Source organism: Lissotriton vulgaris, chromosome 4_1 (assembly GCF_964263255.1).
Source record: "Lissotriton vulgaris chromosome 4_1, aLisVul1.2, whole genome shotgun sequence".
Lineage (NCBI taxonomy): Eukaryota > Metazoa > Chordata > Amphibia > Caudata > Salamandridae > Lissotriton > Lissotriton vulgaris.
In genome coordinates, this window is record NC_141691.1 from 352,164,649 (window position 1) to 352,192,581 (window position 27,933).

Below are 27,933 nucleotides of genomic sequence, written 5' to 3' on the forward strand. Positions count from 1 at the left end.
CTCTCAGACACCCTGTTTATTCTCAAAGTGAACATACTATAAGCTCAAAAAACACTTTTAACCAACGACAGTTTAGCCAACAATAACCAATTCCAGCTCTTTCAAAGGTCAGCCTAACACAGCATGGCTTGTCAGGCGTAAAATAAACAGAGCACTGCTTTGTGATGACATATCACCAATTCAAGAGTAGCTCCCTGAGTGTATAACCAATCACAATAAGACATCCATTATTCAGTAAAGCAATGCAAACCCTCTTTAAAACGAATAACGAAATAGCCCTTTGTCTGTTTTGTCTAGAAATTAATGCAAGTTCAAGTACAGAAAATAGAACTTTTCAAATGCATGCTAAAACCTAAGACAAGAAACCACAATTCTATTTAACCCGCTCTTCATACCAAGTAGACTCTCGTTCAGCAGTCGTCTACCTCAGACACTGGGCCAGCTCCTGTGCACTCAAGAGCAAGTTGCAGTAGGAAAAATTAAACACACAACCTAAAAAAGAAATCCGAGGGCCTGACTCACAAAGGTAAACGTACGCGTTTGTATACGTTTATGTTTTTCAGTATTCAAAAACCTGCATTCTATTAGTAAGTTTACAAATGTGGCGACTCTGCAGTCAGGACGGAGAACTTCAAAAATTAAAAGATAGGCATGCCGATTTTTACCTCAGGTAATCCAGCACCGTTGTTCTTGTTGATCTAGTGGTAAGAGGCAACTTCCTCCCAAACATTAAACCAATTGATTTAGCTGAGAAAAATTCAAAGAGGAACGAAGTTCACTCAATAACTTAGATCTAGAGTGAAAATACGTTTTAAAGATTTTTTAAAACAAGCGGTACACAAAAATGCATAGGTTGCTATGGAGGCTCAATTACGGAACTCAACATCAGAACAAATATCTCTATTTATGAAGTTAATCCCTCCAGATTTGGAGTGTCAATTTCATAAAGAATACAGACCGCATTCTAAGGAAGACCTCTCCAAATAATCGTACAGAGGAAATTAGAAGTCATCCCTGAACCTATTTCAAGAGCATCTTCATTATTAGTTCATCAGTTACTACCATACACATCATTAAAATCACTAATTTGCACAAATAATTTGCACCTTAAATTTGCACATGAGAAAAAACTTTAGCACACACCTAGTTAAAAAGTCTTCGGTTGCCAGCTGGAGGAATGCAATAACATGGTCGTTAATGACTTTAATATGCTCCACTGACCCCAAGTAAGCATGTCCAGCAAATGTAAATCTGAAGCAAATGAAAAGCATCTGTGCCCCATGCAGCACATTTGCCTTTTCTACACGTTGACTACAGATTTTTCTTCTTTTTCTGCACCGTATGTTTGGTGGCTTTAGGACTCTCTACGCTTTACCACTGCTTAAAAGTAGTAAAGTGGATGTAATTTTCCCTCTAAAGTATTTGCTGTAAACTGGAACTCCCTATTTGGCCGGTTTAACTTCCTATAAGGTTGTTGTAAATGGTACCTTAAGTGTTCTTATAGCATTGGAAGTGACATGTCACATGTGAGATGCTGTTGGAATTTACACCCACACACAAATAGGCTAAAAATATATTTCTTCGTGGAGCACCATCGTGCCCTAGCTAGGCTGCAGGTTAAATACACTGAAGTGAAGCAAGGCAAGAAAAACTGCCTTTGCCATCTAGAAAAAAGCCCTTTTTTATATATTCAACAACCACCATTGTATGCTCACAGGACAGGGTACTAATATATAAAAATAGGGCACACTACATATTGGAATTAATGTGCCCTCAAAGTAAAATACATGTCATAAGCTATTTAACTTGACAGACCTGTCTAGAGCGTTCTCTAATTCTCTAATTCTGGAACCTTTTAATATTGCGATTCTGCTTGGACTCCATTAAAGGAATAATGCGTAATGTCAGCCTCCGTTCTTGTAAATTTAGTCTGACCAAGCTAGGCCTGGCTAAGTTACAACCAGTTTGCAATCAAACACAACCCCATCCTGCGAAACACCAAGACAGCACTCTTAAGTGTAGATAGGCTACTAGGGACTAGCATAAAGAAAACAGAGTTTGAGTCCATATGGCACAACCCCAGAATCAAATACAGATACAAAACATTGGATATGCATTCATGGTACAAACACAGCATTTCTACAGTAAGCCATCTACAAAATCAGGGCGCACACATTACCTTCGACACACTCAAAAAAGAACACAAACTAGACAGCATAGAACTGTAGATCAAGGTAGCAATAAGGAAAGCTGACCTGAACGGACAAACACCATCAATCCTGCAATACGCCTCTAACCTTAATAAACTAGGGCACCAAGTAGCGCACCTCTACAAAGCCCTATGCCCCAAATCCACCAAACTCAACAACAAAGTCATGACCTTTTGGGGAACACTAGGGGGAAGGGTGCTAAGCGAAGAGGAGAAGATATGTAATTCTTGTCCAAGATACTACTCAAGACTCATCACTCACTGCTCCTCAAAGATGAAGAAATCTGTGCTCACATTGCCTTACAGCAGAAAGCCATGTCTACACTGACCCTTATTTGTGCGCACATGTGACCAGCAACATATAGAATGGGCTGCATACTGCTGAATGGGTTAATGTGAATCACAGGCATGTGACTCTTGAGAGTGTGTAGGACCCATTTAAAGAAGAAAAGCAAATTAAATTCACAGGAGTGGCGCACAAGAGGGGAGTAGGGACAAATGTTAATGAAGTTTGAGGTTGGTTGTTAAATGAACTTAAATATTCCCTTGATAAGAAACATATCATTTGTGCCTCTGTTCATATTTGTATCGAAACTTAGAGGTCTGTTGCTTTCCTTCTAACCATAATCATCAAGGATCTCTGCATTTTAAACCTCAAAAGATGCTTCAATTTAGACTTTTATTTGGTTCATGTTCACCTGATTCCAATGCAGTGGTTGAAGTGGGTGGGATCGGAGGGGCACAACGTGCCCATACTTTTTTAATTTAAGGAAAACAGTTCCCTTACTTTCCGCGAAAACATAACCGTCATGGGACAGTAAATTCCGAATGCTAAAATGCTGCGGCTGCAGTGTCTGAAAGTCTGTCTCCTGGGATGCAAAAACTGAAGGCAAGCAGACAGCCAAGCAACCATTCTCACCAGGGTGCCTGCTAAGTAAAAGAAATATAAATGTGCACAACTTGTCAATCTGCAAATGTAAAGGGAACTTGGAAGCCAGTATTGGCTTTGATTAATGGAATCACTTGACACTTCCTGATGACACAGATTAATAGTTTTTTTGTGTTTTTAGAGAGGAGTTACGACTGAGCTGTGAGGCCTGTGGTAGCCCCTCACTATTCTCCACTGCTCCAACAAGGGTTCAATTCTGTGGCTGTCTGGTTATAGACACAGACCACTGCAGTGAATTAACTATTAGAGGTTTCATAAAGTACAATAGTGCAATTCCCTCTGATTAACTTAACTTATATTTATTTTACATTTAAGTTGCCAGATGTGGGTATCTTGCTTTCTGTGCCACTGGATTCAAACTAGCCTGGCTGATGAGAAGTAATACCCTGAAACCGGCATCAGGATGCTTGTTTCTGGTCCAGGGAGTACCTGCCTGGCAGTTCCGGCTGGACTGTTCCCATGACAAACAGAGTCAAGACTGATTTGCATATCGCTGGCTCAAAACTGGGGTGGCATCGTTAGCAAAAGAACGATGGATTAAACCCAGGTCTGTTACTGGGGGTGAGCTGTTGAAAAGTTTCAGCACTCCGTTCATCATCTTGTTGTGTTTGCTACAGACACAGACCTCTGCAGTGGACTATCTAATAGAGGTTTCATAAAGTACGATAGTGCATTTCCCACTGATTACCTTTATTTTACGTTTAAGTTGTTATTTTATATGCACATTGCCTGAAGATAAAAGACTGAAAACAGTTAACTGAATATTTTGGATTTTTAGCCATACCTTCCATACCTTCGACTCTGGCACCAAACTCGCTCAAAGAACCCCCATTGTGCCCTGAATTATAATTCCTATATGTGTTTTACAAAGTAACTGGCTTCTCTTATAAATCAGATGTCAGGAAGTCAAGGTCAATATGTCTGTGCCATATACAGCACATCTGTGTCTTATACAGCATATTCGTGCATTGTGGCGACCACCACCAAGATGGTGGAGAAATAGTGGCTGGCACCAAGGATGACACCAAAGTGTGACAAAAACCCAGCTGTCCCAGCAACCATCCTGCGGGAGGGCATGGGCACTGAGGCATCAGTGTGAATGTAAAATCTGAATTGAAAGCATTTAATGGAAAACAGTAACATGAACTATCAGTTCAAACTTTACACATTTTAAGCGATAGCTTAAACAAGTCATGCCACATGCTCACAAAAACTGAATGAACCAATCGCCCTTTCCTGTTAATACTAACATCATATTCATGTGAGGGGCATTGAAAGTGGATCACCTGTACAATCTACATACATGCAAAATGCAGAATGCAAAATGCTGCAGCGGACCATTTATTTAAAGAGTTGAAGAAACTACATGAGACTCGATGAAGGTATAGAATGATGCCCAGCGGTCGAAGTGCATTAAAAAAACATATGGGACCTATAATGCTGCCCGCAATGGGGGGCAGGGTGAGCAAGTGTGGAGGCTTAGTCAAAGGCGCGACTAAAAACTAAATATTCTGTAACTTATTTCCGTCTTTCACCTTCAGGTAAGTACATATACAATAACACTGAGCTTAAATGAAAAATGCAATCAGTGGGGAAAGCTTTATCATATATTATAAAACCTCTGTTATTTAATTCACTGCAGAGGACTGTGTGTAACCAGAGAGCCACAAAATTGAATCCTGGTTGGTGCAGTGGAGAATAGTTACTTGTGTATGTTTCAGTGCTACTCGGTCACAGTTTGTGAAAGAAAGCACAGTAAAGTTGTAAATATTTTTTTTTAACTTGAATTACACATGGTATAATATAGTCTTGAGGGCCAAGTGGGTTCCTGTTAAGGCTTTTCGTGCTCTATTAGATAATCTGGCTGATGTGGATGATTTGGGGGTCAGGATACTTCACAGTTTCTCTCTGACTCGCCCTGTGGTGATGCCACTTTTTCCCTTCTGGGATTTGCCTTTGGTGTTGAAGGCTCTGAAGTCGGCCCCCCTTTGAAATGTTGGTGTTGGTTAACATTAGGTTTGTCACCTTCAAGGCGATTTTCTTGGTGGTGATCACTCGCTCGGCATATTAGGGAGCTGGATGCTCTCATGGCCGGGGAACCTTACTTGTCTTTTTTGGAGGATGGTGTGGTTTTGTGGTTAGTTGCCTATTTTCTGCTTAAGGTCGCGTCCCAATTCCATAAGTCTCAGGAGCTGGTTCGGCTGGCTCTGGTGGAGGTTCCTGGCTATTCCAGGGACTTGGACTGGTCCATGTTGGACGTGACACGAGCTCACTTGGTGTATCTGAATCGTACTAAGCCTTTTCGGAAGTCTGAGGCCTTGTTTGTTTCTTTTGCGTCAGCTTCAAAGTGGGAGAGGGCCTCCTACCTGTCCTCCAGCCAGTGGCTGAAAAAGGTGATTGGTATGGCTTATTCCCTGGCGGAATCTCCTCTGCCAGGTGGGGTGTAGGGCCATTCCATGAGAGGTGTGGCAGCCTTGTGGGCTGAATTGCTTGGGGTGTCTATTGCTGAGGTGTGTCAGGCAGCTATGTGTGCATCCTGTAATACCTTTGCTCGCCCATAATGTCTGCATAGGCAAAAAACGATCATATCCGAAAAGACGAAGACAGCAGTAAATATACAGAGTGGGTAAGGGAAGACTTATTTCACTGCAAATATGCCTATGCATATTTTCGAGATCAAGATTACATATTGTCTGGGTGAGTTACAGACACACCCATGCACGTAGTGCTGTATGATTTAGTAGAAGAAGATGGTCATTCAAAATGCTATTCCTGGGCAGTGTTTTGTTCGGTGAATGGCATGGAGGATGTAACACAATGTTCGAAGGTAAAGTTCATTTATGCTGCAGACAGATATGAACAAGGTCAGAGTCATTTGGAGTTACAGTTGACTTTTAGGCTTTCCAACTTTTGGGTGTTGGGAATGACTGGCACAGGATAAAGGAAGAATTTGGATGGAGAGTATGGTGGTGGTGAGTACCTGATGTTCACACCAGTTGTGTGTTGTAACCAATAGTTTTGGGAAGCTTCATTTCACATAGTATTCAATTGTGGACAGGCTAAAATTATGACTTGGCATTGACTTCTGTTGTTGGTGATTTATTGGTACAGTGAAACGCTGTTAGCGTATTAATGAATTGTACAATTAATTCATGGTATACCATTTTGCTTGGGGGGGTTGAAATATTACACTAACGTAGAGATCCTAGCATATTCTCCTACCTACAGGCTCCTTGATCAAATGCTGTGGATACATTATTTTATGTCAGCTGTCTCAGTTAATAATAACAACCTCTTTACAGTTTAACATACCTTAGAGGAGAAATTATCGGGCATATTACCAAGCAATAGCGATAATTATTGCTATGCATGGTTAGCGGGTAAAATTATATCGACGAGCATCGAGGATTTTTACCGCTGAGATACCTTGATATTATCAAGGTTTATCTCAAAAGCGATAAAAATCCTGCAAAATGCATGAACATCGCAGAAAAATCAATGATATTCATGCATTATCGTGACAATGCTCTTAGCCATGTTATCCACCTTCCATTGGATAACATGGCCAAGAACTGCTTTTGGCAGGCATTAGCTTTTGGAGATATTTGCGCTTAGCGCAAATATTTCCAAAAGTAGATAATAGGAGATAGCGATGTTAGCGACTGTTTCCAGTCGCTAACATCTTGACACGCCCACTTTGCATGTCATTAGCGATAATTATCGCTGACATGCAAAGTGGGCCCCAAGATGATCGCTATATCCTTAAAGCTGTCGCTAACTGGTGTTAGAGACAGGTAGGTAATAGGGTGATAAAATTATCGCCGCTTTAGCGGGAAAAATTCCAGCTAAAGCGGCGATAAGGCCCTTGGTAATATGCCCCCAGATCCCTTGAGTTCAGATATTGTTTTCAGTAAATTATACCTCTATTAAAATATTGCAGACAGTAGACCCTCTGAGATTTTTCGTGTGTCTTGTTTTCACTTTATTACTGTTTAAGTGCTGCATAAATACTTTACACATTGCCTCTTAGTTACGTTTGACCACTTTGTTCCAAGCTACCAGATGGTTCAGCACAAGCTAATTTGTGAATTGCTTGTAATTTCACCCTGACAAGGATTGTGGTTGCTGCTTGAGTAGGGTTCCGCCCCCTTCCCCCCCAACGAGTAACCCAATTCATTACAGTGTGGTTTAGAAGGAACAGGTTCTGCCAAAATACAAAATATTTTCCTCCTGGAGTGTTAAACAAATAAATGCATTCAGCACAAGCAAACTGATTCATTAAAATTATGCACTTAGTAATGTTCTCCTGCTACGTATCTACATTTGCTACCTGGGCCAGTATCAGTTTTTTAGTAGTATAGCCCTGCTTCAGCACATTTTCAAGTTTAATTGTGAGTTGAACCTATGATGCTACACTTTCAAACTTATTAGAGGAAGAATCTGGACATTCCAAGGTATATTCTTTGAACACATCTGAGGACAGATTACAGAAGTGACCCAGGGATTCATAAAACATTTCTGCCCGCATCTTGGACCCACATCACCGATCAAAATGACTGAGCTCTAAGCAAAAGCAAGCACTGGTACAGCCAATAGGTCTGGAGCTGCATGAAGGGACGTGTCTGGGTATAGTTGGGTGATGGTATATTGCCCCAGGTTTTCTAGAGAAAACATCCCTTGACGAAGTAACATCCCAAACTAAGACAATATAGAAGCTGGGACGAGGATCCACCTACTGAATAGAATTCATTTTAAATGTTATTACTTTTATTTGCAGTTTTATGTAGTGTACACTTGGCCCAAGGGTATTAAAATACATTATATAACAACAGGATTGCATTGTACATTTGAAGCATGGGTACATTAAGAGATTTCCCCAGAATCACAGTAGGTTGAGCAATGCTAGCACTCAAACCAGGTTCACCATTTCCAAAGTCTGCAGCTCTGGCCATTAGGCTACATCTTTCTAATTCATTGGCAGAGTCAAGCTGCTCACCCCAAAGAAGAGTGTTATGAAAAGGAGTCAGATCATGGGATTTGAACAGCGTGTGGTAAAATTAACCCCTCCCATGCTCATGACGGAGCCGCTCCGTCATGAGCATCGGCTGAGCTGTGCTCATGACACAGCGGTTCCGTCATGGCCCTGCCGCTGCGCCTGCGCGGCACTGATTTTGCGCCTGCGCGGCGCGTTCTATTGAGCGGGCGGGGCCATGACGGAACCGCTCCGTCACGAGCACAGCTCAACCGCGGCTTGTGACGGAGCGGCTCCGTCACGAGCATGCCAGCGCCGCTTGGCCCCCCTGCCCCCCTAGCGCTGCGGCGGAATTGCCGCCGTAGCGAAGGGGTTAAAGAGCTTACACTGCAAAATGCTGCACAGTTAATACTTGAATAAAAGCCAGCATTTGCCTCGAAGCTTGAAGAAAAGCAATGTGTACCCATCTTTACTATTGATGGATGTGTACAGTATGTGGTATAGTGCTAGCTCAGTGCAGTGGCGAGTGAAGCTTATCATGCAATTTTAGATGCACTGTTGTGCATGCAGAAATGGGGATAGCACTGCTCTATTGGTAGGCGCGCAGTGCTTTACTTGTGCACCAAACTGTGTTTAAAGTTTGCTGTAGTACAAAGCGTACTGGCACAGTGCAAAGCATGCTGAGTACATCACTATGAAGGTTGTTAGTAGTGAGTACTGAGCTAAATATAATACAGTTGTTTTGCATGACCTACACTGTGACACATCATTCGGAAGTACCCTAAGCACCAGTTTCAGGCAGGGCTGCTAAAGGGAGAAAAGAGCCACCCTGGAAGTAGTACTTCATGTTCAGCACAAAGAGAGCTCTCAAAAACCTAGCACTTCCATAATACAGCCAGCATCTCGGAGAACTAGTCTCAGTTGGCAAACGTTAAAACTATTTCTTTTAAATCCTTCCAAAACTCAAAAGCATTCATGGGTGTCAATTTTAAATTTTGTAATTTTAAAATGTGTAACTGCATATTTTCATATGCATATAAATGCTCGTACTATGTTTCCTTTTTCTGAGATCTGTGAGTAATTTTTAGATCTATGGCCAAGCTGGAGAACCAGTCCTAATCGTAAACAGCCATGTTAGCAATTAGAAGGGACGGAAAGAGAGGAAAGCTTGGTGAGACAAACTTGGAGGGCAGAACATAACTTCGGATATAGCTGAGTGTCCTGGGAGCCGTCTCCTGGGCTGTGGAGCTCTGGCTGGCAGGGGGTGAAGAAGTGGCAGGTGCACAAAGTCATCTGCAATGAATGGAGGGCATGCACAATACTGCAGGGTAATTAAAGAAAATATTCAGTAGATGCAAGGGTGGTACGGAATGGCAGGTGCCCCTGGACATCAAAACAGGACTACAACTCGTACTCTTTTAAGAAGGCCTTGGACCTCCACTTAATTTGAACAATAGAAACTGAAGATCATGGCCATTTTAAACAGTTTATATAGCACACTTAGCATTGTGGAGGGTGACTTCTGTCAGGGACACTTAATTATCTAGTGTCCGGTGTGCATATTCTTGCAGCGGCTTTTCTTTTTTGTGCAACTCTCCAGGGGCCTTTGAAGTATCATACACTTGCACACGTGGACAGAAAGCAATTCGAATTGTTCCTGTTTCATTACAGATTCAAATCCATAAGTTAAATGCAATAATTCCTAAGCATTGTAGCAATGCTTAAAGTCAAAATGTCAACACAATTAAAATGTTGTAATCAAGTGTTACTGGAATTTTGTTAGTGATCATTCTGCTTTCAGAGTTGTCCGGAGGGTGCTATGGGAGATTGAACAAAATGTTTTACAAAAATTATTCAACCTCTCCTAGGAATCTTTGCTCCATGTGGCAGCAAAAACGTCTGAATGCACTTACTCCAAGTTTGGCACAAAATCAGAACTTTATTCAGAATATGCAACTTTTTGTTTAGTCCAGGCTGCTCTGAAAGGGCTCTTTGGGAGCCTACCAGTACGTCGCTGGAGAGTAAAGTACAGCTTCAAGTGGGGAGGAAGAGGAAAGGCACAAAGGGCAATAAAGGTGTGAAGCAGGAGACTACATTTGTTGTTTTAATTGTGGTACGGAAGGTCATGTTATGTATGACTCCCCCATTACTTCTTCCTCTGCGTAGATGTTGAAAGCATGAGCAGATGATTTGGGAGACGGGGAGGCGCACAAGACACAAAAATAAGATGGGTAAAGTGTGAAAAACAGGGAGTTTTTTCTCCTTGGAGTTCTGAGTGACATCATAGGTAACGCAGGCTTAACCCTTGTCTATTTGATGTCACTTTGAACCCTTCTGTGACAAACATTCCAGTTAATTACTATTACCCTTCTATGATTCCATATGACATGTGAATTGGAGCCTTAATTAAACCACATTTTAGTGAGCCATAAATTGAGGGGTGGACACTGTTTATTATGTGGATTTATTGTTCCTTTAGAAATAGTAGTCACTTTGGAGTTCTTGTGGGAAAGGAGAGATTTGTATATTTGTTTTGTTGTAGAAGAAGCATTGTTAGTACTTAGTTCGCATTTTAGAGTTAGTTGAATTAATATACTCTGGTTCTGCTTGCTTTTTCAGGAGTTGCAAACTACAAACAATGAAGACATCGTTGATCAGAATAATCCAGAAAGGGAAATTTGGTCTAATAAAGCTGATTATATCCTGTCGTTGGTTGGATATGCAGTGGGATTAGGAAATGTATGGAGATTTCCTTATCTTGCCTATAAACATGGAGGAGGTACATTGCATTCCTATTATGTTTTCTAACATGCTCAGGTTTAACTTTCATTGTTCTCCTTTTTGGAAACACTGTTAATTCAAAATATGTTTTAGTTTTTGGAACTTTCTTTGCTCATATATCTGTTAAGCATGGGGTTTTTTCTCACATTGTGTGTTTCTTTGCATTCGGCCTCCCTGCTCCTATTCCGGCCGCTTATCGGGGGTTCTGCGTTACTTCCCTGATTAATCTGGAGGAAACATACAATCTCAGAACTGGTCCTGAAGAAGGTTGTTCATTAGTTTCTCCAAACCGAAACGCTGCGTCGACCCCTGTTCTTGTGAACATTTTAACCAAAATAGTCTTTTTTGTGTATGTGTTTTGACTTTATATGGTTTTAATTAACTGAAAACTTTTTTAAAATTATTGTAAGAATATTTCTCTTTTGAATAAACGCACATATGTATTTTTGATAACACCTCTGCCTGTCTTATCTAAATTTCATTAATAATGAGTAATTCTATGTGATATGTATTAATTGCTTTACTGTGTGGGCATATATTGAGTTGGATGTCTCTGTAAATTGTGAGGTTTTGATCCATTGTGAGATTGGTATTCTCAAAAACAGGTTGGGGGCACTACCAGATTAACAATAACCATCTTTATGGTTAGCCAAGGGGACTCTTCTTGTTCCTTACTCTTCCCATCTTCTGCAGCCTGTCCCAAACTATGCAGACCCTGAGTATGATTTTAAGCTGTGTCAAGCAGAAATTCACCCTAATGGTCACCTCTCAATGGTACATTAGTGCTGCCTCCTAATCCACATCCTCTATATCTCCCATGTATCATTCCCAGCACTGCTGGAGGCCTCCAAGGCATCAGGGCTATTTTTGAGGATTACTGTATACATGAATGATATTGCCCTCATCCCAGGGGGTCCAGTAAAGAGGGGGTCTACAGTCGGGATATGTCTGGCAAGGAATCCCAGTTCATCATCTCTCCATGGAGGGCAATTCGGAGATGGGTGTATTTGTAGTACTGCGTGTGTGTGAGGCCATATTCCTCTTTTAAAAAGGCAAATGAGTTAAGTGCTCCATCAACCATCATTTCCCCTAGTCAAACTATGCAACTTGTTTCCCATCAACCAAAGCCTTGTAGCTCAGCTCATTTCATGCAGAGTTTCCCTCACTAAGAGCGATGTTTTCCTAGTGACCTTCCCCTTCCATCCCATCTGGGACTTAGCTTTGTCCCAAGCTATCAGAGTCGATTGTGCCAGCATCAAGAGGCCTGATCAACCCTCTCCATCATGCGACTAGTGCCTCCAGGGGCTCTGTCATTGAATTCCTGTCCAGGCACATCCTTTAACCGTCTCTCAGGGCACATGCCCAGTCATTATCACCTTTATCCGTGAGGCCCAGTAGTATGCCCTGAAATACAGGCGGGCGATCCCTCCATTCTACACTAATCAGCAGAGATCTGGCAAAGCTTTCCAAGGACTCCCCCATTCCACACAAGACGCTGGATCTCCCTGTCCAGAAGGCAAAAAAAACATTTTGGGATGGAGAATGGGGTGTTCTGTAGGACATATAGTAGTTTAGGAAGAATGATCATCTTGAGAGTAGCGGCCCTACCAAAGAGCGTCAGAGGGAACTTGTTCCATCTGGCCACATCTAAGTGTGCCAGCTGTGGATCCAAGTTTTCCTCCCAGAAATGTTCTGCGCACTGAATAATTTAGAAGCCTAGGTATCTGAAGCTCTCAGTGGTCACCCACGGAGAGGCAGGAATTACTATGCCTCTATCTCATTGGCCTACTTGAAATAGAACTGACTTGCCCCAGTTTACCCCTGTAACCAGAGTAATGACTAAACACCTCCACCCTTCCCAGCTTGGGGTTCAAGGCCACCTCCGGGTCTAGGATATACAGCAGGACATCATCTGCGTACAAAGAGATCCATTGTGTCGGCCACGGTTCTGGGCCACCTCCCATGTCTAGTGCAGGGACCCATCATGTTAGAGGTTCCATGCACAGAGGGTATAATAGAGGGGACAGCAGACTGCCCTGTCTGGTACCCTGCCCCAGCGGAAACAATGCAGAGGTCACACCATTTATCAGCACTTCCACCGTGGGTTCTGCATATAAGAGGTCCACCCGGCTACAGAAGTGTAGGCCAAAGTCAAACGACCTCAGCACTTTGAAGAGTTAAGGCTAGTGGATCGAATCGAATGCCTTCTCCACATTTGTGGAGATGACAGCCAAAGGGCGAGGACATCTCTCACCTTGTTTAGCCAGTTGTGAAAGCATCTGATGTTCTGTCTCGTTGAGCAGCATAGTATGAACCCCATTTGATCATAACTGATCAGCGTGGCTGTCACTCTATTTACCTTTGAGCCAGGATAGTGGCCAAGAGCTCTGCATCAATGTTCAGCAAGGAGATGAGGTGATTAGAGCCATAGTCAGACCCAGCTTCCTTTTATTATAAATTACCTTTATTAGGGCATGCTGCAGGTCAGTGGGAGTATCCCCCGGGCCTGGGAGTCCTCAAAAATAGCTAAGAGAAGAGGGACCAACAAGGTTCCTAGCCTCTTGAATAATTCTGCAAGTATCCCATTGGGGCCTGGGGCTTTCCCACTGCTCATGGCCCTTACGCCTCCAAGAACTCACCAAAACTGAGTTCCTGTTCCAGCATTTCCACTGCATCACTGTCCAGTTGCAGGAGTCCCAGTCCTCTCAGGAAATCCCCTATCTCCACTTCCTCCTTATACAGCCAGAGTGCATAGAAACACTGGTAATACTGCGCAAACTCCTGGGCTATCCCTTCTGTCTGGCAATCTTATCCCCAGTACTAGTAACTGTTTTCTCTATCAATTTAGCTTCCTCCTCCCTGTAGCTTAGCCACGCCAACAGGTGCTCGGCCTTGTCTCTGACCTCATAGCTCCTTTGTCGCATGGAGCGTCAATAGCCGTGGGCCGACTCCTCTGCAGTATTGCGGAATCTGTTCTGGTTGCCTCCAAGTGTTGACACAGTACAATTTGATGCTCCAAGACATGCACCAGCTCAAGTATTTTACCATATTTGTCCCATTTCTTATAGACTATCATCATCAGCCAGCGACGGCTCGTGGAGGGAGTTACGGTGGGGCAGGAGGGCGGGGAGGGGGAGGGGCAGGGTGGAGGTTGCTAAAAACCGGCATATGGATAATTGCAGGTAAGTAAACAATTTAATTAATAAAACGAATTCCGTAGCTCGCACTGCATTGTATTTTGCGATGCAAGGCACACTACGAAATTCGTTTTATTAATTAAATTGTTTACTTACCTGCAATTATCCATATGCCGGTTTTTAGCAACCTCCACCCTGCCCCTCCCCCTCCCCGCCCTCCTGACCCACCGTAACTCCCTCCACGAGCCGTCGCTGTCATCAGCAAACAGTTTTGCAAGACCGCTTTGTAGGCTTCCCCTACCACCCCATGCAAGTCCACTGAGTCCTTATTTTCCTGAAAATACACGGTTGCATCCCATATCTGCGTCACCATGGCTGGGTCTTGCAGTTACTAGGCATTAAGAGGCCATCATGGGATGTCTGGTTGCCCTGTAGCCACCAGTGAAATCAGGGGAATGTTTAGAGATTCCCCTCACCAGGTAATCTGCCCCTTTGATCTGTGACATCAGTCCTGTCGGCATGAACAGGGATCCAGCCTTGAGAATGACCCAGAGTAGATAGAGTTGGCCAAACTCCAAACAGCCAAGAGCCCCAGTGCTGGGGTAAATCACACTTGGCGCATGTAGGTGGGCAACATTGCCTGGTCCCAGTCGCGACCTGTCCATGTCCGGGAACAGTATATCATTCCAGTCACTCCCACCAAAAGGGATTGTACGGCCCGATTCTATCAGTATGGGACCTACCTTATCCAGTGCTGTCTTCTTGAGCGAGAGCAGGGCTTCAACATTTATAAGCGTGTAACCTTGAGTACCCCTGGCTCCTTGAATCGCTAGCAGCATCCTATTGGGTTCCTCCTATTTCCTTATGACCTGGATAGGGATGCTCTTCCTTGCCAGGACTGCAACCTCAAATGAGCCCAGTGATAGATAACAGCCTCACCCCAGAAGTTGGCAGTCATTACTCAGGAGGGGATTTCTTTTAAAAATACCACATCAGGGGCCACACGTTTTATGTACGGAGCTACGTACCCTTCTCTAAATCTTGTCCCCATAGACCATTCACATTCCAAGGAAGGATTTTCAGGGTCACCTCCACCTACATCATGTGGTTCTGGCTCATGCGTCCTCCTGACTTCACCTTTATGTCCGTCAGTGGCCCCAATATTCTTGTTGCCTGAGCTTATGCTCAGTAACTTTGCAATCCCCAAACTACCATGAACTGCCCCTCCCCACATTTACTCTCTATAAGCAGTAACATGCTCATGCCCAACTCAGAAATTGTGTATCGCCCCCACACACAAATATCTCTGAAACTAACTTGAGCTTAAGTAAATGGTTAGGGCACCTAGCTGCTGTCTGCAGCAACCCTCCAAGAAGGGTGCAGTGAAGGAGTGTCTGTGACTTAGCAATGGTAGTTCGTGACCACCAATCCCTCTGCCCCAGCTTACATATGTGAAATAATGCATATATGCTTCCCCTCCATTAGTCCCAGCACCTAGCATCAACGGGTATCTTACAGGATTCAGTGCGCTCTTTCTACCAAGAACAGAGCTGGTGGGGCTCCATTATATATAATGTTCTTGAGCCACTGTTCCATGCGGAATTCCGCAGGTTGCCCCTCTATTCACTGAGGTAGGCCTGTCATCCGAATATTGATGTGCCTGGAGTGGCACTCCACATCTTCTGCTTGGTCCTAGAATCACTCCATGGCTGAGGCCAAGTCTCATATCTGTTCTTTCCTTTCACCAAGGTCCGGGGTCACTTGCCCCACCACATACGCCACCTCTGTGACCCTGGAGGCCAGTTCCCAGTGATCCATCCAAAGCAGGCCCAGACCTAGGGCTAACTCTTCTATCCTGGCCTCCAAGGAAGATTTCAAATCTGTGATGACTCCCAATATCTTTCCCACCTGTTCAAGGTTTGCCAAGGCGTCTCCCATTGACCTGAGCATAGGCTCTCCACTCTCTCCCCAATATGGTGAGGCTAAGATTGATGTACTTTCAGCGTGAGGGACTTGTCTGGCCTGGGCTTCACCATGTTGGGGCAAAGTCAAGGTTGACTCTGTCTATGGATCCCCAAACTGGGTTTGTTCCCCCATCTTGCATTAGCCTGGAAAAGTGGGTAAGCTTATGTCTCAGTTCCAGCTTCCAGGGTACCCACGTTCTTTCCACCACAGCCCCTTTGCCATCCTCCAGCAGTCTTTCCAGAAGGCAGCAGTCCTCACTGCTGTTCCAGATTCTGGGGAGGGGTGCTGCATGTTTTGTGACCTTCGATGAGTTCTCCCTGGTTTCCCAAGCCCGGACATGCCCGACAGTCTGTGACCAGACTTCAGGTCTGCTATTTCCTACTCCCTGCTGCAACGTCCTTCAGGAACCTTTCAGCACGGGGACTGGACTCTCTTTCGCCCAGCCCATCTTCCAGGCCTTGTGCGCCGTGGCAGGGCAGTCTTGTGGGCAAGTTTTCATGTCGGACAGGAGGAGTCGCCACTGCCCATATTCCAGCACAGACAGGTGGCCCCCCCACATTGCTGCATATGAAGGGTTTACACCGGTAGACCCACAGCGCCTCCACTCTCAGTGCGAATCAGCATCTCTCCGCCATCTTGAACTAGGTCTGTCTCAACCCTGTCTTTAACTCTCAGTCATTCTGCCAGTACTTTCTCTTCAGCAATGCGTTCCAGGCACCCCAGGCAAAGTCTCAGAGCCAGGGGATGACTCCGGGGGGTGGTGGGGAGGGGTCCTCACTTGCAGGATATCAGGCCTGAGCAGGGGTCAGCGACAGGAGAGCTTATTACTTAGAAGACCAAAGGGCTCCTCCCTCAAACTAACTGTTTGTTCATAAATACTGTTGTAGCAGTGTCATGTTACAATAAGTATCCATAAAAGAGTACTAAAAACTCCTTTCATCCCTATACACTACCAATTTCTGAGTCCTACAACTCCTTACTACCCTGATAGACTGGATATTGGGGTAAAAGACAAAGCCCTTGCTTTTGTTAAATCATTTCTGTCAGAGAGAATTCAGTTTGTTGTAGTTAACGATTTTAAATCCTCCTTCTTCTCTCTCCCTTGTGGCGTCCCCAGGGTTCGTCTCTTAAACCGGCCCATTTTAACATCTATGCAACCCCTTTGGCCAAACGTATTAGATATTTTGGGTTCTCTGCATTCACTTACACAGGTGATACCCAATTAGTGATCTCAGTATCAGACAGAAAAGCGTTTTTTACAGCTGTGGGCAGGAGATTGGAAAATGGCTGGCCCAAAATTGCTTGAATTTGAATTCAGACAAGACCGAGGTATTGCTCTTTGGAAAGGATCTCTCCTTTTGGTCCCAAGATTGGTGGCCACCTGAACCTTTGCGTTATCTTTGATAATCAACTGACCTTCAAGGGGCATGTAAATGGAATCACGTCTACCTCCTTCTTTACTAAGAAACCTTTAAGAAAGATTTTCCCCTTCATTCCGAAAGACCTGCAGAAAACTGTAATTTCTGCGCTGATACGCTCAAAAATTGACTATGCAAATGCTCTTTTTGTAAATATAATAAAGAAAAGTCTCAATAAGCTTCAGGTCCTAGAGAACTCAGCTGCCCGCCTTTTACTTGGCATTTCTAAAAGAGAATATGTTTCAGCTGTCCTTGTGATTCTCCATTGGCTACCTATTGAGAATCGTACACAGTTTATTGGCATGTGCATTGCTTTCAGGGCTCTTCATGGGGATGGCACTCAAGTGTTTAAGCTTTGGTTTCATTGGTACATTCAGTCAACATCTCTTCGCTCAGAATCAGTATGTAATAGCATAGTCCCTAGAGTGAAAAGAGCACAATAGGGCAGAAGTAGTATTATCGGCAGCACTTCCCCTTCTCTGGAACAGCCTTCCCTTATTTCTGAAAAGGGAAACAGACCTCCTCTTTTTTAGGAAAAAACTTGGCTCTTCAACCTTTAGGGAGCTTCTTAATTCCAGCCAGCCTCTTGACCTTGGCCTGCTCTGTTAGCAAACTTGCGCGCCTAGACACCCAGGGTAGTAGTGCACGTTTATTATACATTTGTTTTTCATTTCATTTCACTGCCCTCTTTAAGGCCGAAACATTCCTTACTAGGTCTATGTACTACTCCTCCATGAGCCCTAAAATACCCTACTACTCTTATACACTTCCCATCCCTGAGCTCTAAAATTCCTGAGTACCCCTATACACTAGCAACCCAAGAACACTAAACATTTTACGACTCCTATTCCATGCCCAACCCTTACTCCCTAAAAGCGCCTTACTACCTACACACTCTAAACCCTAGAATAGTACTACTGCCCTTTATATTTAATAATAATGAAAGCATTAACCCACATTTTATGCAATTTTTTCAAAAATAATAATTACTATTTAATATTTATTTTCATTATTTAACTTAAAGCTACATTACTTATGTTTAACTGTTTCTCAATTATTATTTGACTTCATTAAAAAAAAGTCTTTTGTTACAAATTATTCATTTTTACATTTAATGACTTAATACTAAATTAATTTTACCTAACAAATAATTAAATGTAAGTTACATTTGATATAATTTTCTCTTAGCATCTTAAGTGTCCTAACCTTAATAATATATGTGAATGTTGGTTTGTGCTCACACACACACAGACACACTTTAATGATTTCCTTTGAAATACAGATTTCATCATCATAATGAAAGCTCCTAAACCACTATGCATGGCTTTACCATTGTCTGGCCAACTAGGATCATGTGTTACAGGCAGCCAAACTATGTACTACGTTCTAGTAAACGTTGTTTTTTGTGAGCATATTTATAACGGTGTAGAGTTTAATTTAAGACAAAATCCTAACATAAGCAAAATCCTAATTTAAGACAAAATCCTAACTTAAGACAAAATCCTACCTTAAAACAAAATCCAAATTTAGGATTAAATCCTCATTTAAGACAAAATCCTTATTTAAGACAATATCCTAATTTAGGACAAAATCCTAATTTAAGAAGAAATCCTAATTTAGGACAAAATCCTAATTTAAGACAAAATCCTAATTTAAGACAAAATCCTAATTTAAGATGAAATCCTAATTTAGGACAAAGTCCTACTTTAGGACAAAATCCTAACTTAAGACAAAATCCTAATTTAAGACTACTAAATGCCTTCTGTGAATACCAAAAGTAGTAAGTTTAGGATTTTGTCCTAAGTTAGTTCTGTGAAATTGGCCCGTACTTTTTAATTTTTACAAAGAAAATCATGCCGAATCCCGGAATTTGGGCAGAAATGTTCCAGCAGTTATTAAAACTTCAGCCCATGGGTGGGCTAGGTACCAGGGGTAAATTTAAAAAAATCTTTTGGGGAAGGGGTGCACGCAGTTCTCCTCCCCAGGCCATTGACGGCCCTGGGGATCGCCACATCCCCAGGGCCAGGACAATTCTTACAAGGGTGAGAGGCCCCCTCCCAGGCCATTTCTAGCCCTGGGGACCACCATCTACCCGGGGCAGGCTGATTTTGACAAGGGGAGGGAGGCAGCTCAGCCCATAAACAACCTACTGAGCAATACTATGTTGGAAATGTTTCCTACTATCAGCTTCACAAGATGAGTTCAAGGAAACAAAAGAAACCCACACCATTTTTCATTAAGGAATAAGTAATTCAAGGAACAAGAGATATATTTTAAAAAGATTATTTTAAAATCCTAAACCAGTAAATAAAATGTGAATAGTGAATGGTAACCACACAGATTATTTAAAAAAAAGCAATGCAGCGAAACATGTCATGGACAATGAATACAAGAAGAAAAACTCTAATGTATTGAATTGTATAATCCTGACAACCTGCTGCTATATCTAGGCACTATGCTAACTGTAGGTATGGCAGTAAATAAAAAGCCTATGGTTCCAATTTCAGAGGTGTCTTGCTCAGCAAACCAGTGTTTTTTAATTTTTTTATGACAGACTAAGTTGGCTCTTTCCTAGCACAGCTTGTATGGGGCTGAAACCTAAACAGTTATTGGCTTAAGACCACTTCTCCCAACTGTTGGTTCCGCCTTAGGTTGATGCTGCAATCTGCTGTGACTTTTACCTTGATAGCCCTGAAATGAAGTTCATCACTACCCCATAGTCGATACATGACATTTTATAGGATTGGATTATCAATCTTATTTTATAATTTGAAAACAATGATGGGACTAAGAGACACCAAATCAGTAATAAGATAAACAGTCATGGCAACAAATGCATCAACTGGATTTTTATAAACAACCTTGAACAGCAGGTGTATGGGGTGAACACATTTTTCCATTTCTACGCATGTCTAAAATTTCACACTTTCCAAAAAACAAATAAAGTCTGAAAAGACAAAGAATACAAATAGTAGAGTCTGTAGGGAACAACATTAAGGAAATAGAAAGATCTGAACAGGAAACGTCTCTGTGTTTGCAACATGAAGGTAGAGATTGGTCAAGCCCTGAAACAAGAAAGAGACATTCTCAATGACAATCCTTAATGTCTGTGAAAAAAAAACATACAGCTGTTAAGGTTGTTTGAGATGCGTGTTGACAGAATGAGATTAAAGAAATTAAGTCCTGAAATGTGAAAAGCATGCAGTGTAGAAGCACACTTGAAATGTGTGCTGTGGGGAAGTAAATAAAGTGTAGGAGAGACAAATAAATGTAGCTGCAAATTGCTTAATTACATATGTTTGAGCTCCCTCAGGTGAAAGGGCAATATAGTGAAAAATGTGTGTTGCAATAATTATCTTTATTTATAAATTTGGATGTAAACATTGATGTCCGGAAATTTAACCCCTTTGCCCACGGCTGGAATTCCGCTCCTGTGTGGCACATTCCGATCTCCGGCGTGGTCATGACGGCCCCCAGCCATCATCAGCACACGAGCACTGTGTGCCATGACCGCTGGGGGCCGTCATCAGCATGGAAGGGGTTAATACTCAACTGAGCTAATGAGCTAAAGTAACGTATGTTAGGTTATTCCTAAAAATTGAGAAGCAATGTCTTGTGTTTTTATAATTCTAAGGTGTTGCTTTGTCTGCCCATTGTTATGCAGCTTGGTACTATGCTTCAAGTGTATGCTGAGAGAAAATAATGAAATAAACAAAGTGTATGACATCCCTTCACATCTAGAGGGATGTATAAATGATTCACCAAAACTGAACGGAGAAAGGGTAACATCTTTATTATTTGCTGATGACACTATTTTGATTTCCAAAACTAAGAAAGGTCTCCAGGCACTACTGAATTCTTTTAGTGAATATTGTAGTAAGAAAGGACTGGAAATAAATGGGAAAAAGACTAAATGTATGGCCCTCAATCCAACAAAAAACGATAAAGGCTGTCTAACACTGAATGGTGTCAAACTAGAATCGGTCCCACAATTCTCATACTTAGGGGTTACTTTAGACTCTAATTTTTCCTGGAGAGCCCAAACAGAAAAAAGCAAGCTGGCATTCACTCAGAATGCAAAGCCAATCCTTAGGAAACAAAGTTTGAGTACTAGTAAAGCTGTGTCCCCGGTCGTTGAGCTTTTCAAATTTAAGGTTCAACCAGCAGTGTTATATGGTGCAGAAATCTGGGGACCAGGGTCATAGGATATTTTTAGTGTCCTGGACAATAATTTCATGAGAAGCCTGGTAAGGGTCCCAAGAGGCACTCCTCTAGTGCCCCTTCAACTAGATCTAAACATTAAAAGAACTGACCATTACACTATAATTCGCCCACTGATGTTATGGGTTAGACTGTGGCGGATGCCTGAATTACACGACTATAGAGACGGGCTAAAAGAAATCATGGGCCTAGACAATTCAAAAACCATCCCATGGCTAAAGCACATTAAAATTTGGTTCACCAAAATAGGTTTAAAACACTTCTGGGAGAACCCAGAACATCTACCGTCTAACCCAAAACTAATTTTAAAAAGGGCCTTTTGGAGCTTTATTGTTAACATGACAATAAGTGCTTCAACTGCTGGAACCTTAGTAACAAACTTCCTCAGTTTTAAGGATGAGCCACTATTTGAGACCTTTATGGATGAGATAGAGCCCCCACTTGCCAAAACCCTATTTTTAAAATTAAGATATGGGAATCTTCTGATAAAAACAACTCTGGCACGTTGGGCAAGGAGGCCTAATGTTCCATCCTTAGTGGCAGACGAAATTTGTTCTATGTGTGATTGCCACCAGATTGAAAATTAGTTTCATATCTTCTTTTTCTGTCCCGCCTATGTATTGGCCAGAAAAAGATGGATTAAACCACTATGCCTACTGTTAGGCGTGAGATCATGTAAACAGGCCCTGAGAATACTCAAAACTAACACAAATCAATCAATAATATTTAGTGTTAGTCGATTCTTACATTCAATCTTCTTCCTAAGAAAAAAAAGGGACAACAGTTGTAAATGAAGATTACCCTTAAGAATAGAATTAGAATGTGTTCTAGTAACTACAGGAGGTTTTTTTAGTATCTTATTGATGGTTTTGCTTTGATTTATTTGTATCAAGAAATGTATTTTAATTGATGTTTTTTAATGTTTCATGTCTAAATGTCTATTTTTAATATAATGAATTGTGTTGTGACTCTTTTATGGCATTCATGCCGAAATAAAGAATTTGAATTTGAAAATAAAGTGTAGGAGAGACAAATAAATGTAGCTGTAAATTGCTTAATTACATATGTTTGAGCTCCCTGAGGTGAAAGGGCAATATAGTGAAAAATGTGTGTTGGAATAATTATCTTTATTTATAAATTTGGATGTAAACATTGATGTCCGGAAGTTTAACCCCTTTGCCCACGGCCGGAATTCCGCTCCTGTGTTGGCACATTCCGATCGCCGGCGTGGTCATGACGGCCCCCAGCCATCATCAGCACACGAGCACTGTGTGCCATGACCGCTGGGGGCCGTCATCAGCATGGAAGGGGTTAATACTCAACTGAGCTAATGAGCTAAAGTAACGTATGTTAGGTTATTCCTAAAAATTGAGAAGCAAAGTCTTGTGTTTTTATAATTTTAAGTTGTTGCTTTGTCTGCCCATTGTTATGCAGCTTGGTACTATGCTTCAAGTGTATGCTGAGAGAAAATAATGAAATAAACAAAGTGTAGAATAAACAAAGAAATATATCTGTGTGTGCGGGCACGAAAAAATGTCTATAACACATGATATACCTTGGGATTGCATAAGGCGCCCAGAATCTGGGCAGGCAAGGCAGGGGGTAAACAAGCATTTGCAATGCAATAGGTCTCTCATTCACGCAAGTTTGTGCTATCGGCATTGTAAATGACAATGTCTTATATTCATGTTTTGGTTTTAAAACATAAATAAAAGGCATTGTCATTTACAATACTAATTGCATAAATTCTTGCAAATGCAAGACCTATTGCATTGCAATAAAGGGCCTTCTCGACCGCTTGTTAGATTGAAAAATCAGAGGAAGATACTTTGAAGACCAGCCTGCGAGGTCTTCAAAGTAGTGATAAATAGTGCAGTGAAGAAGATGTGTAAGTGTTGTAAATTACACTGACAGAAAGGGTGAAGTGAGAGTACCATATGATCCGAGCTATAAACACTAACAAAGCACTCCAACACCTTTCGCTCTGTGATTACAATGTCGCGGCTTAGTTGGAAGAGCGGGAGGGGGCTATTTCCTTTCCTCTCCATGATTTGAGTGTGCAGTGTGGCATTGCTTAATGTCTTTGCTATCTTTGGGCTAATAAAAAACACTCTAGATATAGTAGGGCCCTGGCTTCACCTCCTGTTGCAGGGCGTGCTGTGCTATATGGCAGGCATGGAGGAAGGGAGGGATTGTCTCGGTAACGACTCCAGCCTCGTACAGTGCCCCTGCTATTACTAGTGAGCGAGAGGCACTGAGGTGGTGGTATTGGGATTGGTGTTGTTAGTATTGGTGGTGGAGGTATTGGTGGTATTGGTATTGATGGTGGTCGTAGTATTGGTAGTGGTGGTATTGGTGGTGCTGGGATTGGTGGTGCTGGGATTGGTGGTAATGATGGTGATATTGGTGGAGGTGGTTGTATTGGTGGTGGTATTGGTGGTACTGGTATTGGTGGTGGTGGTGGTACTGGTATTGGTGGTGGTACTGGTATTGGTGGTCGTGGTATTAGCGGTGCCGGTATTGGTGGTGGTGGTATTGGTTCTGGTATTGGTGGTGGCGGTATTGGTGGTGATTTGTTGGTTGGGGGCATTGGTGGTGGTATTGTTGGTGGTGTTATAGGTGGCAGTGGTACTGGAGGCGGTGGTATTGATGGTGGTATTGGTATTGGTGCTGGTGGTGGTGATGGTGGTATTGATGGTGGTGGTATTAGTGGTATTGGTGGTGGTAGTGGTGGTGATGGTATTGGTGGTGGTGGTATTGCTGATGTTGACATTGGTGGTGGTGGTGGTGGTAGTGGTGTTGGTGGTGGTGGTATTGGTGATGGTGGTATTGGTGGTGGTTTTGGTAGTGGTGATATAGGTGGTCGTGGTATTGGTGCTGGTGGTATTGGTGGTAGTGGTACTGGTGGTGGTGGTATTCTTGGTGGTATTGGTACAGGCGGAGGTGGTATTGGTGGTGGTGGTACCACCATCAATATCCCCACCAGCAATACCACCGCCACTAACAGCACTAATACCACCTCCACCAGTACCGATACCACCATGAAGACCACCACTACCAGTACCACCACCACCAATGCCACCACCACCAATACCGTGACCACCTATACCGCCACTACCAAAACCACCACCAAAACCACCATCACCAATACCCCCCGCACCCTCAATACCACCACCAATACTACCACCAGTACAGTAAATGTGGAAGAGACCAAAGGGCAGGACATTTGGAATACTTACTACCTAATGATACTAAATGGAAAGGGTTTCAGGAGGGCTAAATTATTACATGAATTTATTTTAACATTATGTACTGTTGTGTTATATTTTAAGTCCTGTGCTCAAATATTTTCCATGGGAGTGTGGTAGTACCAGTGGTTGGCCATGTGCAGTGCTGGACTTACTTCATGTCTACTGTTTTGGATCTTTTTAGAAGTAGTAACTTTATAAGTGCAGCTCGTGAATAGTAATGGTCTTATTCTTTTGTAGGAGCCTGTCAGTCCTTCTCTAAACCCCTCCTCTTTCCACAATAAACCCTCCCATTTAGTAGTAAGTATTCCAGTTTTCCACCCATTCCCTTGGCCCCTCACACATTTGCTACTAAGTAATTAACATACATGTATGAGGATCTCCCATAGAAAAGAAAGGAGAGATAGAGATGGAGATGTACATGTGTACGCCTGTGGATTTTGTAGTAGATAAATAGTATTCCTGTAGTGCTACTTTACATACTACAGAAATGCAGTTTGTGAATCGGGCCAAAAGTGTCTACATTCTGAATACAACACACAATTTAGTTATTATGCTTTACCTCTATTTTCTCCCCAGGTGCATTTCTCATACCTTATGTAATCATGCTGGCCTTTGTTGGATTTCCTTTGTTTTTCCTCGAATGCTGCCTTGGACAGTTTTCCAGCTCAGGAGCTATTGCAACATGGAAGGTTTTACCAATTTTCCAAGGTACGTGTTACCAGATTATAGCTCATATTTGTTAAACTATCTGTCCTGCTGCTATTTATGATTTTTGAAATTACTCTAGGTTTGAAAGCAGACAAACAAGTGCCTTCACTTACCAAAATCACTTAGAATGTGACAAACAATGTCTTATGATGACTTGAAAGTATGTATGCATATGCACATTCCTCACAATTACAAAGGTTAAAGTGATGTTCTACCTAGGTTTTAAAATAACACAAAAACTGTTTGAAAACTAACCAAAATACTGAAGTTTATCTGTTATAGTTTAGTGAGCTGACTTTACTGCTTATTACTTCAAATATTGCCATGCTCATGACATGTTAAATCACATCATTGATGACATCTCTGATGGCAACTCAAATGAAATAATTGATGATATCACGGATAACATCATAATCATATACAGAAGTGAGTTACTGTATAAGCATGTGTGGGTGGATATCACGGGAATAGCATTAAGTCCTGGACTTAATTAAGTCCTGGAGGCAAGTGTGGTTGTGTGTGACAATTTCTGGTACCCCGTTAACAAAACACTAAAGTTTAGGGTGCAATTAGCAATCCATGTTAAACAAGGTAAAGGCTGAGTTCACCTGAGTGGTTTGCAAAGATATGTTTTATGATAGGTTATGGCTTAAAGCCAAAGCCTGTTCCAAAAAATGTACGAGAAAGTGTTGGGAATTTGCCTTTTCGGAATAATCACCCAAGAATGTTCTGTTTTTTCTGGACCCTATTCTTGCTGACATCAGAACTCTGTGCAATTTAACCCTGTTAACCTGGAGGTAAGTGCCTGGGCTCCCCTATTAAACATGATTAAACGGGCTTATTCCTGATTGGCACATTTAACTTGCCCTAATGCCCATACAATATGGTGTGGACAATGCACCCAGGGCCTGGAAGTCAAATACCACTTGTGGACTATAGCACCTATTGTGCCACCCACTACACGGGTGATGCAAATAGCGCACCAGGGCTACCCTGTGTAGCCTGACTACTGCAATATAAAATCTGCTGTGCGACCAGTCATATTAAAATTTTTTAACAGATAAGGACTTTTCTTTTATACATTAGTAAGGCTTACATAGGCTTGTAGCCGAAAAGGCAGGGTGCATTGTATTTAAAAGTGGTACATGTAGAAAAACAATAGTACCATGTTCATAAGGTGACAAGACCCACAAAGCTATTTTATCTGCCTTATGTAAAAAAAAAGTGCCAATCAATATCGTAATGTGTTACCTCTGTAATGGGGCCAGCGACAAAAATAATGAAATTACTATTTTTAATAGTTATTAAAAATACAATTTAATGGTGTAATTTTATTTAAAAAAAATATTAAGTGCAAATAACTTTTAGATAGTTACCTTTAACTTGCCTGGAGCTCCTGGAGGATAATTTGCATTACCTCAGCTGCAATTGATAGCCTTTACTTGGCCTGAATGAGGTGTGAAATTCTTCCAGACAGCGCGCACAATAAATCACTTGCCAGGTCAACCGGAATTGGCAGGAATTACTTCTTTGAGCTCAGCCTAGTATTCATAGTGGGGAATGTGGGCTTTCTTTTGGCACAGCAGCGTCAACACCTGCCTGACAGGTCTGTCTGAAGCATATGTAAATTATTTGTGCACAAAACGGATCAAACAGGAAAAAAAACAATAATTGTGTATTCCCTATGTGGGCACTGATGCACCCTGCTTCATTTTACTAGAATTCCATTTCCTGGTTTTTGTGGGTCTAGCATCAAACTGATGTTTAGTGTTGGATCTGGGAGGAAACTGGTCCTTTCCCTATTGCAGTCCCACACACAACCCCAACTCTCAGAGATGAAATTGAGTGTGGCTGAAATATTTTGCCATTTTTAAAATGCACATCCCTCTTGGCATTTTGGGCCAGTTTGCAGTAAAGCAAACAGGAACTACTAAAAAAAAGTGGATATGGTTGCCCCTGGGACCTGGCACTCCATTTGTTAGGAAGTGTCAAGGGCTCACCCCCACCAACTAGCTGGTGCCAACCGTAAATGTGGCACTCCAAGATACCAACCTGAGAACACTTTCTGGACCTGCAGAAGATCGGAGGAGGACTGGAACTATAAGAAGACCTTAAGGAGTTGATCTTCTCCCTCTTGTTAACAGGATAAAGAAGTGGGCTCTAAGGGTCAGTTGAATGACCACTTATGGCTACAGGGACACAACAAGCTAAAAAGGCATTTTTTCTGCAATATTCAGTTGACCAGTGTCAACTGGAACTGAACTTGCCATTACTATTGCCCTAAATCTGGCACCCTGAGAGTTTCTAAGTGCCTCCCCAGAG

The 27,933-nt window shown here is 42.2% G+C and overlaps 1 protein-coding gene across 1 annotated transcript in view; it reads left to right on the forward strand.

Annotated features, from left to right (window-relative positions):
* The window catches only part of LOC147718741 (sodium- and chloride-dependent neutral and basic amino acid transporter B(0+)-like), a 255,411-nt gene that overhangs the window by 37,826 nt on the left and 189,652 nt on the right, over positions 1 to 27,933 (forward strand). Inside the window, exons 2-3 of the mRNA XM_086918728.1 lie at positions 10,750 to 10,909; positions 25,480 to 25,611. Of these exons, the coding sequence (XP_086774854.1) occupies positions 10,750 to 10,909; positions 25,480 to 25,611 (292 nt within the window). The remainder of the gene's footprint in view (positions 1 to 10,749; positions 10,910 to 25,479; positions 25,612 to 27,933) is intronic.